This window comes from Podarcis bocagei (genome assembly GCF_964188305.1).
Source record: "Podarcis bocagei genome assembly, chromosome: 9".
Taxonomy (NCBI): domain Eukaryota; kingdom Metazoa; phylum Chordata; class Lepidosauria; order Squamata; family Lacertidae; genus Podarcis; species Podarcis bocagei.
This window is the reverse complement of record NC_138134.1, coordinates 67,184,585-67,197,938: the sequence shown is the minus strand read 5'-3', so window position 1 is coordinate 67,197,938 and position 13,354 is coordinate 67,184,585. Positions and strand designations below refer to the sequence as shown.

Here is a 13,354-nt window from a genome sequence, read left to right as displayed (position 1 = left end):
CCAAGTGAATTTTTGTTGATTTTCCAGAATCAATATAGTTGGAAAGCAATTGTTATAATACTGGAGCACTGATAGTGTTAAAATATAGCTTCCTTGTTTATACTTAGCAATATACACTGCTCAAAGTTATTGCTCCATTGGCTCATTTGCCCTCTGCTAGTAAATGGATCATAATGGGCAACTTACAAAGGTATTGTTAATTCTACCAATCTGATTTCAAGATTACTGTAAGTTTATAAATACTTGTAAGTTTAGAATTATATGTACTGGGGTTTGACAGAAGAAATGCATTTTAAATAACAGCTGCTTAATTTGTGAAGTGGCTTCTCTACAATGAATGGATTTGGTTGGATTTTTGTATATTTTGATCAGAGGGAAAACAAAATATGTATTTAACATTTCTTTCTAATATCTACATTATAAAAATCGAAGTACTATTGCCATCAAGATATGCACTAGCTGTTTAGACAAGAGAAATGGAACAGACAGACAGAAGATAAGAGTCCATTTTCTTACGAATCAAATAGAAAAGCTACTTTGTATTATTGAACATCAGTCAAGCCACAGGCCAGCAATCTTTGACAGTTCACCAATAACAGCTTGCTCTTTACACCATTCAACGCCCAGGTCTGATAAGATTGTAAGGCAAGAGAAGAGGCCAACGACTTCCCATACAATAAACACAGGGAACTCAGCTGACTGCCATAAAGATTAAAGTCCCTGTTAAACTGTGGTTTCCTGTGAGAAAGAGAGGGGTGCTTGAGGCCAGCTATTCTACTCCTGTTTCAGCAACAGAGCAAAACACTTCCACCTGCGTTAAATTCTGGACAAATAAATATCCGTGATTGGGAATTGTAAAGTTTTTGCCCTGCTCTACGATACGCCAAAAGCAGACCTCCTTGAGCAGCAGCCATGGACTGAAGAATGAGATCGAACTCGTTATTTCAAAACGAGACTCTTCTTTCCCTTTCTTGCTCTTATTTATTGAATTTGTTAGTCGCTTCTGCCCAGTCTTTACCCAGGACTTACAACTCACAACCCTGGCCACCAGCCCACCCACCCCGCTTTTGGGGCAAATCCCTACTCCCCGCGGCCTTCCTTGACAGAAGAATGAGAAGCAATTTAAAAATAAAACAACGAAGCCTCCTCCCTCGTTCCTGGAGGCACCGGCTCGTCGCGGCTCCGAGGCCGAAATATTACCCCGGGGCTTCCGCGCAGCTCCTGCGGGCCTAAAACCTCCTACCTCCGCCGAGGGGTCCCGAACCCCTTCGTCACTGACAGATAGATGACAATTAAAAATATTATAATCCTGAGGGGAGGAGGAGGGAGAAGGGCCGGTACTGAGCCTCCCTTCCCGACAGGCGCCCACCCCACAAGCCGGCCAGACTCGTCCTGTCAGGGAAGGGAGAAGGAGGCGGCCGGTGGGTCCCCCGCCTCAAGCGCCTCAGGGCTGCGCCGCTTCTCCCTTCCTTCCCCTCAGGCGACCCGCCCGCCGCTCGGCCCGCCTAGCGCTCACCTGCGCCCGCCGCAGCCCCGCCGCTTCACATCGGTCTCTTCCACCCCCCGCGCCGGCCCCACCGTAATGACAACGCCGCCCGCGCGCTCCCGGGCTCGCTCCCGCGCGCGGCCGGCTGGTCGCCGTGACAGCGGCGGCTGCTCGCGGCGGCGGCAACAGCAGCAGCAGCTGCGGCAGGTTCCGCGTTTGTTCAAAATCACGCGCCCAGCGCCATTCCGCCGCCGCCGCATCCCATAATAGCTCGGGCAGCGGCGCCCTGGCAACCGGCGCCGCGTCACCGGCGCCAAACAGCCAACCAACCCGCGAGCCCGCCCTCTCCCTCTCTCTTTCTCGCGCCGCGCTGGTTTCTCCCGCCTTCCCTCCTCAAAGCGCGCTCCACTTCCGCTCAGGCTCCCTCCTCCTCCTCCCCTTTCGGCGCTTCCGGGGTCCGTGACGTCACGCCGCAAAGCCGTTGGCTCCGTATGGTTACGCGGCTGCGTCGCGTAGAGGCGTCTCGCGCCGGAGGAGGCGGAGTCGGGGGCGCTGTGATTCCCCTCACAGGTTGTGGGCGGGAAGGGGGAGGATCCAAAATGGCGGCGGCTGTGAGGCAGGAGCTGACCCAGCTCATGAGCTCGAGCGGCTCCCACAAGGACCTGGCCGGGAAGTGAGCGGCTCCTTTTTCCCCTCCCTTCTCATAATGAAATTTCATAATATTGTATTATTTTACTGTTGTTAGCCGCTCTGAGCCCTGCTTCGGCTGGGGAGGGCGGGATATAAATAAAATATTATTTATTTTATTATTTATTATTCTCCCTCCCCTTCTCCCGTAGCAGCCAGCGCCGAGTCTGACAAGTGTTGCGGGTTGGGGAGAGGAGGAAGCGGAGCAGGCAGGAGCATCTCTTGGCTTAGGGAGGCCTGCCCTCCTCTCAGGTCATGTTCTGGATCTGCATGGCGCTGGTTCGGTTCCCTCCGTGTTCTGTTGGGCCTTGTGGATCTAGGGCGATCTTTATGGAAAAGAAGAAGTAGTGTGGGTTAAGAAAATTAATCGGTAGCTGTCAACATTAATTTGGTAACAGCAGTGGTTCCTCGTACCAGTTCCTGGGATTTTAGCAGAAATATATTCGGAACCGTAGAAACGAGCCAGCGGTGCTTCCCCATCTAATTCGAATCTATTATCTATTTCCGGCATGGCCAAACCTGGCCCTCCAGCTGTTTTGGGACTACAATTCCCATCATCCCTGACCACTGGTCCCGTTAGCTAGGGATGATGGGAGTTGTAGTCCCAAAAAACAGCTGGAGGGCCAAGTTTGGCCATGCCTGATCTTTTTATTCGGTGTGTTTCTATGCAGCTTTTCAGGTGGACCTTATAAGAGCAGTTTATGTAAGATTATTACAGCTCTATGGGGTGTTGGGAGACGGGCTCCTTCTAGGGTTGTTTGTCCATCTTTGGTCCCCAACCCTGCACTCAGTTCTCACCTGTGGCTCCTAGATTGGGGGGGGGGTGTCTTGTCATCTGAGTAGCCCAGGACCTCCAAACACACTGCCGAGGCTTACACCCTGTGAGGTCACTTTGGAGCTGCTAAAGCAGTGGTTTGTCTCTCAAGACGGATGCCAACAACACAGACTTCCAGGAACTGGCCTCCCTTGCAGCTGTAGTTGCAGCTTCCCTCCTCTGTCTTCAATTTAGTATCCTAAACCACAGGAGATTGCACTCACAAGAGTTGGAAAGGCAGGATAATATGGGATTAATGATGTCGTAAATACAAGTATACCCAGCTTTTGCCTGATGCTGTTTGGCTGTTTTTTTGATTGCTCATTGTATCTCAGCATAATGATGTGCATTCACACTCCCTTTTGGAGGACTAAAAGGTAGTCCCTTGCATAACATTGTACTCTTGTGTTTGATTAGAGTTAATGCAAGAAAAGGTGAAAAGAGGATGATAATCTTCTCTTTCTGCAAAAGGAATTGTCAAATTGTGCCCTCCTTTCTATGACTAGCCATTTCATTGCAGTGGGAAAGCACCAGAACTGTTAGATCTCAGGATTTCCATTGAAATGCAAAGTATGGCATGTACATACTCTAAAATGGTTTTCAGAAGAATGGCATTCTAAAATATCATGCGTATTGTCCTTACATGCACAAGATGTAAAGCTAATTTTAAAAATACACCAATTTTTAGCAACATAGGAAGCTATAATAAGTCAGACTGCTAGTCCATCAAGCTTAGAATTAGCTCTGTATTCGATGATATTTAAACCTTAACTCTTTTTTTTTTTTACTGCATTCTGGCAGGTATCGTCAGATATTGGAAAAAGCAATTCAGCTCTCAGGAGTGGAACAATTAGAGGCATTAAAAGCCTTTGTAGAAGCAAGTGAGTTTAATTATCAGTTTTCATGAATTGTTGAATGACAGCTTTGTAAGTACCGTATTTTTTGCTCTATAAGACTCACTTTTTCCCTCCTAAAAAGTAAGGGGAAATGTGTGTGCGTCTTATGGAGTGAATGCAGGCTGCGCAGCTATCCCAGAAGCCAGAACAGCAAGAGGGATTGCTGCTTTCACTGCGCAGGGATCCCTCTTGCAGTTCTGGCTTCTGAGATTCAGAATATTTTTTTCTTGTTTTCCTCCTCCAAAAACTAGGTGCGTCTTGTGGTCTGGTGCGTCTTATAGAGCGAAAAATACGGTATTTAATTGCAATCGGAAAAAATGAATGGTCTTAGAAATCTTTGTACATTGAAACAGGCATCAATATAGCACTGGGGATTTGGTAGGGAAAAGGTTGAGGTGTCGTTTTTAAGCATGAATACTTTGACATAAATTTCATCAAAATCAGTGGGATATTCTGAATAAACATTTCTAGGCTGTAGGAGGGTTGTTATCTCATAATCCTGTTATCCAAGGTTATGGTCTTTGCAAAATGTTAATACTAGTATAATTATTTTGGCATCCGATCATAAAACTGTGCTGTGGTGAAACAATGAATGGGTTGTGCCCGTGCAGGGGCAGCATTCCCCCCCCCCCACTTCTGTGCCATGCAACTCATATTCCACATTTCACAATGGTGACTCCGAGCCTTTTCATTATGATAGCACAGCAACTGAGTTGCAAACAGATGCTATGTCAGTGTAACAGTTTTATGCCCAGGCTCTTATGAGCTGGTACAGCTGCCTAAAAGTTTGAGTTGGAAACAGGGGCCTTAACAATGGTTATAGACTGAATGCTCACTAAAATGACAGGCCTAACGACAATGTATAGCCTGACTTTCTTTCCACCTTGTGTCTCTTAAACCAGTGGTCAATGAAAACGTCAGTTTAGTGATTTCACGCCAGTTGTTGACAGACTTCTGTACCCATCTTCCAAGTCTTCCTGATGGCACAGCCAAAGAAATCTACCATTTCACCTTGGAAAAGATCCAACCTCGTGTAATTTCATTTGAGGAGCAGGTAAGAGCAAGATGGTGATCAAATTTCAATCCCAACCTTCCTCCCAAAGGAGCCCAGGGCAGGAAACATCAAAGTGATTTAAAAATACAATTAAAAATAAAATAAAAACATTTTCAAACATGTGAAACAGACACATGCCCTCCGCTAATAAGATTGTCAAAAGCAGTACGTTTCAAATGCCTGGGTAAACAACTATTTAAATTCCTCCAAAAGGAAACATAATGAAAAAGACAGAAACACCTCACCAGGAAGGACATCCCAAAGATGGGTAATTGTCTCCAAGAAGGCTCTGGCAAACCAGTCAGATAAAGAGAAGAGTATATTGAAATATTTTCAGTACAGTGGTACCTTGGTTTACGAACTTAATCCATTCTGGAAGTCCGTTCTTAAACCGAAACCATTCTTAAACCGAGGCACGCTTTCCCTAATGAGGCCTTCCGCCGCCAGTGCCCTTCCACCATTCAGATTCCATTCTTAGACTGAGGTAAAGTTTGCAAACTGGGACACTACTTCCGGTTTTGCGGAGTTCTTAAACCGAATCGTTCTTAAACAGGACTGTTCTAAAACTGAGGTACCACTGTACTGTACTCTAAAATATAATAGATATCACTGGCATATGATAAGCCTTGCCAGAAGGACAGCAAGGAAAAGATGCCCCAAGTCAATTTGTTCCAATAATGAATACAGACTATTCAGTTTTGTTCATCCTGGCATACTTTGCTGACTTTATTAAAACAGTCATTAATTGAAGGTAGCTTTGTTTGCCCTGTAGTTTCCTGCAGCTTGTAAAATTTGTACCAAATTCTTGTAAAATTTGTACCAAATTCTACACCACAAATTTCGCTTCTACCCTGGAATAACTCAAAACAAAAATCACTACGCTTCTTGGCAGTTTGTATCCTAATACATCCCTCATATGCATTTGATTGAGAAGTATATTTAAAGATATTGTAGATCATGTAAAATCAGATTATCATTGTCAAATGGGCAAAAGGAAACAGATAATATAAAGGATATTAGAAAGTGGATCAATTTGATAACTTGATTGCATTATAATTTTATGTCCCCATTCTTCCCAGGTTGCTTCTATAAGACAACATCTTGCATCAATTTATGAGAAAGAAGAAGACTGGCGGAATGCAGCACAAGTATTGGTGGGGATTCCTTTGGAAACAGGACAGAAGTAAATAGTTGTTAGAAAACCTGACATTTTTTCTTCATACATTGTATATCCTTTTGTAGTACAAATGCTTCATTGGGTATATTCTGGATCTGTTTCCTTGACTTTTCAATAGCTTTGGCTTCTCTGATTGTTCTGTGACAGTTGCACATACTATTTTGATAGATCAGTGATCCACCTGGAAACTTTTTCCGTGGGGAACTCATAACCCTTTAGTGCTACTCACATTGTAGTTATAATCTTTAGAGCACAGTCCTATTTTTGGTTTCAGTAACCTTTACTTTTTATTTTTGCACTTATTTTTGATTTAGATCCAAGTGTCTTCTGTGGAGCAGTGCATAGAGTTGAGCTGTTTTTTGCTTACAAAAGACTGCCATGGACCTTGTTGCTAGCTTCCATCAAATAGTGTATTGCATTATGATGAGTAGTCAACGTGCCCTACAAGTTTTAGGACCACAAGTCCCATAATCCCTGAGGGTTGATGGGAATTGTCGTCCACAGCATATAGAAGGGCCCCACATTGAATGCATTTGCATTAAGACAGTGGGTGGTATTAAAGTAGATCTACTGACATTAATGAACCCTAAATTAGTTGTGCCCATTTTAATAGTCTACTGTGTGTAAAACCTTATGACTATTACCATTCAAAACTAACCAATAAATTACATTTTCATACCCTCTTGTGGAGGGGGGAGGGTTGCCATTGTGTATCCTACTTCTCCATTTCTCTGGGGAGACACAGCCTATCCTTCCTTTCAGCCAGAGTTGGCTGGTGGCAAACATACAGCGTGTAGTATTACTGTAAATTTCTGCAGGCCACATAAGTATGTTTGCAAAACTCTTATGATGCAAATGAACTGAGGTTTCAATACTGGTATTCCTCCCCCCCCCCCTTCTATTCAAGGCAATACAATGTAGATTATAAATTGGAGACTTACCTAAAAATTGCCCGACTGTACCTGGAGGATGACGATCCCGTTCAGGCTGAGGCTTACATCAACAGAGCATCTCTTCTTCAGAATGAATCAACCAATGAACAGTTACAAATTCACTATAAGGTGAAATACTAACATTCTTGTTTTGAGTGAAATGAAATAACATATTGCTTAAAAGTTTTATCATTATATTTTTGCATATACATCTGTTCCTCATTTGCTGACCTCAAGGTTGCTACCCTTGTAGTTGCAAATCAGGCTAAATAAAAAGTGAGGCCATCTGTTAACTAAATGTCATCTTCAAACTCTGCAATTTTCACCATTTTATTATGTGAAATCTGATTATGGTCTCCAAGATTGCTTTTTTAAGTTATCAGCTTCAATGATGAGGAAGGCATTTACTGCTTTGAGATTCCAAACTATGCCCACAACATATTTGGATGGGAGATAGCCATAGTATCTGTAAATCACTGGGGCTAGGGAGAGATGGAAAGCATGGTTCATTACATACTATATTGCTCCCTGTATAATTCTCCTAGGGATACATTTCTCAAAGGACTTCTTCAGAGAATTCCCTTCCTGAATAGTAGGGAGGACATTCATTATTTGTTGGTGGATGGGGATAAACAGACTACCTGAACAGCGCCCGTGTTTGCCTTAGCAGCCCATTGGATTAAAGAGAATTTCATTATGTAACATGGGATCCCGTCTGGTGGTGACCACTTACACTAAAATGTACTCCAGTACAGTTCATATTAAGGATGCGGATGGTGCTGTGTGTTAAACCACAGAGCCTTGGGCTTGCCAATCAGAAGGTCGGCGGTTCGAATTCCCGTGACGGGGTGAGCTCCTGTTGCTCGATCCCTGCTCCTGCCAACCTAGCAGTTCGAAAGCACATCAAAGTGCAAGTAGATAAATAGGTACCGCTCCGGCGGGAAGGTAAATGGCGTTTCCGTGCGCTGCTCTGGTTCGCCAGAAGCGGCTTAGTCATGCTGGCCACATGACCCGGAAGCTGTACTCCGGCTCTCTCGGCCAATAAAGCGAGATGAGCGCCACAACCCCAGAGTTGGTCACGACTGGACCTAATGGTCAGGGGTCCCTTTACCTTTACAGTTCATATTACTGCATTTTTGTGATGACCAGTGGTGTTTAATCCCTGACTGGAAGGCCAAACAGTTGAAAGCACACAATAACCTGGTTCTTGTGTGACTTTTCTATGATTTGAACATGTAACTCCTAGATTGCAAGTCATTCCATGCTCTGTACCCCTCCAGGCTCTACCTAGTTTTTCCAAGGGCCACTTTGGTGGAGCAGTGAGCTTGACGCACCCAACTCCCCAAAGTGTCCTGCTTCAAAGTCCCAGCACCACAACCTCTACTCTTTTCACATCCCTCTTGAACTGACAGGTTATTTGCAGTAGGGACTGTGGTCCTGCTACTTCCCGAGATACAGATTTGGTCTACCAGTTGCTATCCTCTCATTCCCCCTCCTTTGGTAATTCTTCACAGAACTCTAGCCCATTGGTTGCCATCAATTTGATTTGAACTCATTTTATAATGAATTGATTTTAGAATGCTGTATTATTTCACTGTTGTTAGCCGCTCTGAGCCCAGCTTTGGCTGGGGAGGGCAGGATATAAATAAATTGTTGTTGTTGTTGTTGTTGTTGTTGTTAGTTGTTATTATTATTCTGACCTGTAGTATGAAAATTGATGGTCAGTTGCATGAAAAGTCGGAACCCTCAAATATTATTACTGGATTTAATAGGTAACATAGTGAGCAACTGTATGGTTTTTTTCCCTGTTTCAGGTGTGCTATGCTCGCGTTCTTGACTACCGAAGGAAGTTCATTGAAGCTGCCCAGAGGTATAATGAGCTTTCTTACAAGAGCATAGTCCACGAAAGTGAGAGACTTGAGGCACTGAAACATGCCTTGCATTGCACAATCTTGGCATCAGCAGGTAAAGCAACACTTCATGGCTGACTTCTATATATGCAATTTTCATTTTAGTCTTTGGGATTATATATATGATCCTGTTCTGCAAGGGGTGGGGGAGCTCTACTCTAAAGCAGTATGCATGTTATGCTTCCATAAAACAAAATTTCTGCATAAGCTGCCACAGGTTGTCTGCCCTGCGTCACTGGAATGTTTCATGTACGGTTTCATGTTAATGATTATGATTACTGAAACCAAATCATCTTGGTGGTGTAGCATTCTAGAAGCAGAAACTGCAGTTTGTTTCCATAGAAAGGATCTAGCTGCTAAAACAATCTGCACCTAGCAGGTATAATTTGAAAAGTCATCAAGTATTAACAGTTGAGTGCTGTGGGCAGGCAGGAAGAAATTGGCCATTTGCTACCGGCTCGCAAAAAGGCAGCTGAGAAAATGCATTGAAATAGAAGTGAACAGTACTGAATTGAGATGTCCCAGTACACGGTATTCTTACTATTTTTCAGGACAGCAGCGTTCCCGTATGTTAGCTACTCTCTTCAAGGATGAAAGATGCCAGCAGCTTGCGGCCTATGGGATACTGGAGAAAATGTATCTAGACAGAATTATCAGAGGGAACCAATTGCAAGAATTTGCTGCAATGCTCATGCCACACCAAAAAGCAACAACAGCTGATGGTACTTGGGTCTCTTAAAGTGCGGGTGTACCCTGTTCTGATGGGCACTCAGACATTGTTCCTTTCTGTATATACCCTTTCAGAATGAGCATTGTTGCACTTTGGGTCAGCTTTAGTAATCATTTACATTGGGTCTTTATATCCTTTTATACTCCAGTGTTTGGCACAAATAACCTAGTTCCATGAAATTTCCAATCCATTGTTTCCTAAAATATGGTATGTGTATCCCTGGTCATACATGAAAGTTTTCAAAGTGTACACAGTAGAATTTTTAAATTTTACTTCATGTTTTCTGCAGTTAAAAAAAGCTAATTCAAAGATAAAGTAGTATTATTTTCAACCAAGAAGGAGTACTCCAGTAAGATAGAACACTCAAAAGGGGCATGCAATTATTGTAAGTTTGGGAAACGCTGCTCTAATCTCCTTAGCCATCATGTAGTACTTTGGGCTTCCATCAACATTTAGACTGAAATTTCCTTTCTGTAACCTTGACAAAGATGCAAAAAAAATATTACTCTTAGTTAAGCAGGTTTATATCCTGTTCAGCACAATGATTTAAAGCCAATAAATCATATTATGAAAGTTATAATAATATCATAATAATGTAAGCCAATTTCTTTTCTACCTTTATTACGGAGCAGTATTGATGGAACAGAAATTGAGGACTGCATATGCTACATACAGGTTTTTTAAATTATATTTGACTTGTAGCCAAATACATGCTGAATTTCAAACTCCTAATACATTGTCAGTTTCTATTTCAGGTTCTAGTATTTTGGACAGAGCTGTCATTGAGCATAATTTGTTATCTGCAAGCAAACTGTATAATAATATTACCTTTGAAGAACTTGGAGCATTATTAGAAATTCCTGCAGCCAAGGTATATAGACTTGTGTACTGTTTGCTTTTGTTTTGTTCAAACTAAGCTAGTTTTAATAACGTCTAGTTTGATGAAGAACTAGTTCACTCTTCTGCTTAAAGCAGATGCGTTCAAAAAGAAAGGAACAAAAAATGATTGATGCTGGTATAAGATGATGATTTATTAAATTTCTATACTGTCTATAAGGGATGCAGGTGGCGCTGTGGGTTAAACCACAGTATAATCAACAGTTACAAAGGTCTCCTGCAGAATAAATTGACATACATAACTTTTCTCTACCACTGACACACCTATGTACATATACATGTGGCAAAAACCATATCAGGAGTGGGCTTCTGTTTATTAAAAGTAGATGTCCTTTTGGGTTTTGTTTTTCAGGCGGAAAAGATAGCATCCCAGATGATAACAGAGGGTCGCATGAATGGATTTATTGATCAGATAGATGGAATTGTTCACTTTGAAAGTAAGTTAAGGTCTAGCTTGTTGTTCTTGCTTTAGGTGCGGTTGAAGCACATGTAATGCAAAAGCAAAATATTTTAGCCTGGTGTACAATCAACATGGGGCGCGGGTGGCACTGTGGGTTAAACCACAGAGCCTAGGGCTTGCCGATCAGAAGGTCAGTGGTTCGAATCCCTGCAACAGGGTGAGCTCCCGTTGCTCAGTCCCAGCTCCTGCCAACCTAGCAGTTTGAAAGCACATCAAAGTGCAAGTAGATAAATAGGTACCGCTCCGGTGGGAAGGTAAACGGTGTTTCCGTGTGCTGCTCTGGTTCACTGGCTTAGTCATGCTGGCCACATGACCCGGAAGCTGTATGCAGGCTCCCTCGGCCAATAAAGCAAGATGAGCGCCCAACCCGAGTCGTCTGCGACTGGACCTAATGGTCAGGGGTCCCTTTACCTTTACCTTTTACAATCAACATATGACAAAGTGGTAATTCTCGCTGTAGCCGCCAGATGGCAGTAGTGTCCGTGCAATAGTTTGAATTCCTGTATTCCCAAATACCTGTATCTGCAGACCTGGTAACAGAAAATTTGCTTATGCAGCAAACGAATAATGGCAGGAAATTTAATAGAAACAAGCAATGAATGCAAGAATGAATTCTTCTATTGTCTTTTAGCTCGTGAAGCCTTGCCGACGTGGGACAAACAGATTCAGTCTCTCTGCTTCCAAGTTAACAACCTTTTGGAGAAGATTAGTCAGACTGCCCCAGAATGGACAGCACAGGCAATGGAAGCTCAGATGGCTCAGTAGACTTTCATTTTCCCCCTGTTCTGTAGAGATTGTTTGTTTATTTTCATCTAAAAATGTGAAACTAGCATAAGAACTTACGACTTTGGCTCAACTTCTGCTAGAAGCCTATCTAGACAAAGGTGTAGATGTGTGTACATTATGTTTAAAACCCCAAAGGTTTATCTTAAAGGTATGGTAGTACAACATAGACATTAAGCTGTTTAAAAAATAACTGAATGGAATACAAGATGTTTTTTAAGTTTTGCATTAAAATTTCAGTTGTTTCGTGGCCTTGTGAATATTTGTGTGTGTGCGTTGGAAACTGAAGTGCCATATTCTATTTCGCTGTAGTTATTCCAATAAAGGCAGGCTAGAAGTTAATCAGATTCACTATCTTCAGTTTTCATTTGCTGCATCCTATCTTCCCCACAAACATCCATCAGGATAATTGATTTCTTGTGTTGAATTTACAGTCTGTGGAGCTGTTTGTTAAACCTTAGAAGGCTTTCATTCTTTGTTTATTATATGTATATATAGCCTCTCCGTATACAGAGCAAAGAGAAAACTAGTACAAGGAAGTTGCCATCCACTCTAGCCAAATATGTGTGGATGGGAGTGGATCTGGCCCCTAAACCTGTATGAGCAATGTCTAGTGAAACTAAGGGACAAGGGGAGAGGAATAGTTATAGTGGGGAAATGTTTATTGACATCAGTTATGCAAAAACCATGTAAATCAATATAGTTCATGTGAATCTTAGAACTTGGCTATCCTGGGTTAAACCAGAGCCTAGGACTTGCCAATCAGAAGCTCGGCGGTTCGAATCCCCGCGACGGGGTGAGCTCCCGTTGCTCAGTCCCTGCTCCTGCCAACCTAGCAGTTCGAAAGCACGTCAAAGTGCAAGTACAGTGGTACCTCGCAAGACGAATGCCTCGCAAGACAAAAAACTCGCTAGACGAAAGGTTTTTCCGTTTTCGATTTGCCTCGCAAGACGAATTTCCCTATGGGCTTGTTTCGCAAGACGAAAACGTCTCACGACTTTGTTTCCTTTGTCTAAAAACAAAGACATGTTTTGTTTATAAAGTTAAGTTATTTTCCCTTCAATTTTTGAACTGCTCTTTACAGTATGTGTGACTTTAAAGAGCAGTTAATAAACTGTTGTTGTACCAAATTTGGCTTTGTTTGGACTTTTTTTGACCATAGGAACGCATTAATTGATTTTCAATGCATTCCTATGGGATTTCGTGATTCGCAAGACGAAAAATTCGCTAGACGACAAAACTTGCGGAACGAATTAATTTCGTCTTGCGGGGCACCACTGTAGATAAATAGGTACCGCTCCGGCGGGAAGGTAAACGGCGTTTCCGTGCGCTGCTCTGGTTCGCCAGAAGCGGCTTAGTCATGATGGCCACATGAACCAGAAGCTGTACGCCGGCTCCCTCGGCCAATAAAGCGAGATGAGCGCCACAACCCCAGAGTCGGCCACGACTGGACCTAATGGTCAGGGGTCCCTTTACCTTTATCCCGATGCATAATTTTGAGTTTTCATACAATTTGGGTATTCAGGTA

The 13,354-nt window shown here is 43.0% G+C and overlaps 2 protein-coding genes across 4 annotated transcripts in view; one reads left to right on the top strand and one right to left on the bottom strand.

Moving 5' to 3' along the window:
- Positions 1-1,654, bottom strand: part of LIN54 (lin-54 DREAM MuvB core complex component) — a 35,381-nt gene extending 33,727 nt beyond the window's left edge. The window contains exon 1 of one of the 2 annotated variants that reach the window (XM_081207040.1): positions 1,517-1,654. The gene's annotated coding sequence lies outside the window, so the exon portion shown is untranslated. The remainder of the gene's footprint in view (positions 1-1,516) is intronic. The other variant, XM_081207043.1, reaches the window with a different exon arrangement.
- A 345-nt stretch (positions 1,655-1,999) lies between these two features.
- On the top strand, positions 2,000-12,076 carry COPS4 (COP9 signalosome subunit 4). 2 transcript variants are annotated; one of them, XM_081207177.1, is made up of 10 exons: positions 2,000-2,159; positions 3,789-3,868; positions 4,786-4,937; positions 6,017-6,120; positions 7,022-7,175; positions 8,861-9,011; positions 9,508-9,678; positions 10,442-10,557; positions 10,936-11,020; positions 11,675-12,076. In XM_081207177.1, exons 1-10 carry the CDS (start codon positions 2,086-2,088, stop codon positions 11,806-11,808), a joined length of 1,221 nt encoding a protein of 406 aa, XP_081063303.1. In that variant the 5' UTR covers positions 2,000-2,085; the 3' UTR covers positions 11,809-12,076. The 2 variants fall into 2 exon arrangements, with proteins under 2 accessions (XP_081063303.1, XP_081063302.1); XM_081207176.1 differs by having other exon boundaries at positions 10,430-10,557.
- The last annotated feature ends 1,278 nt before the right edge of the window (positions 12,077-13,354 follow it).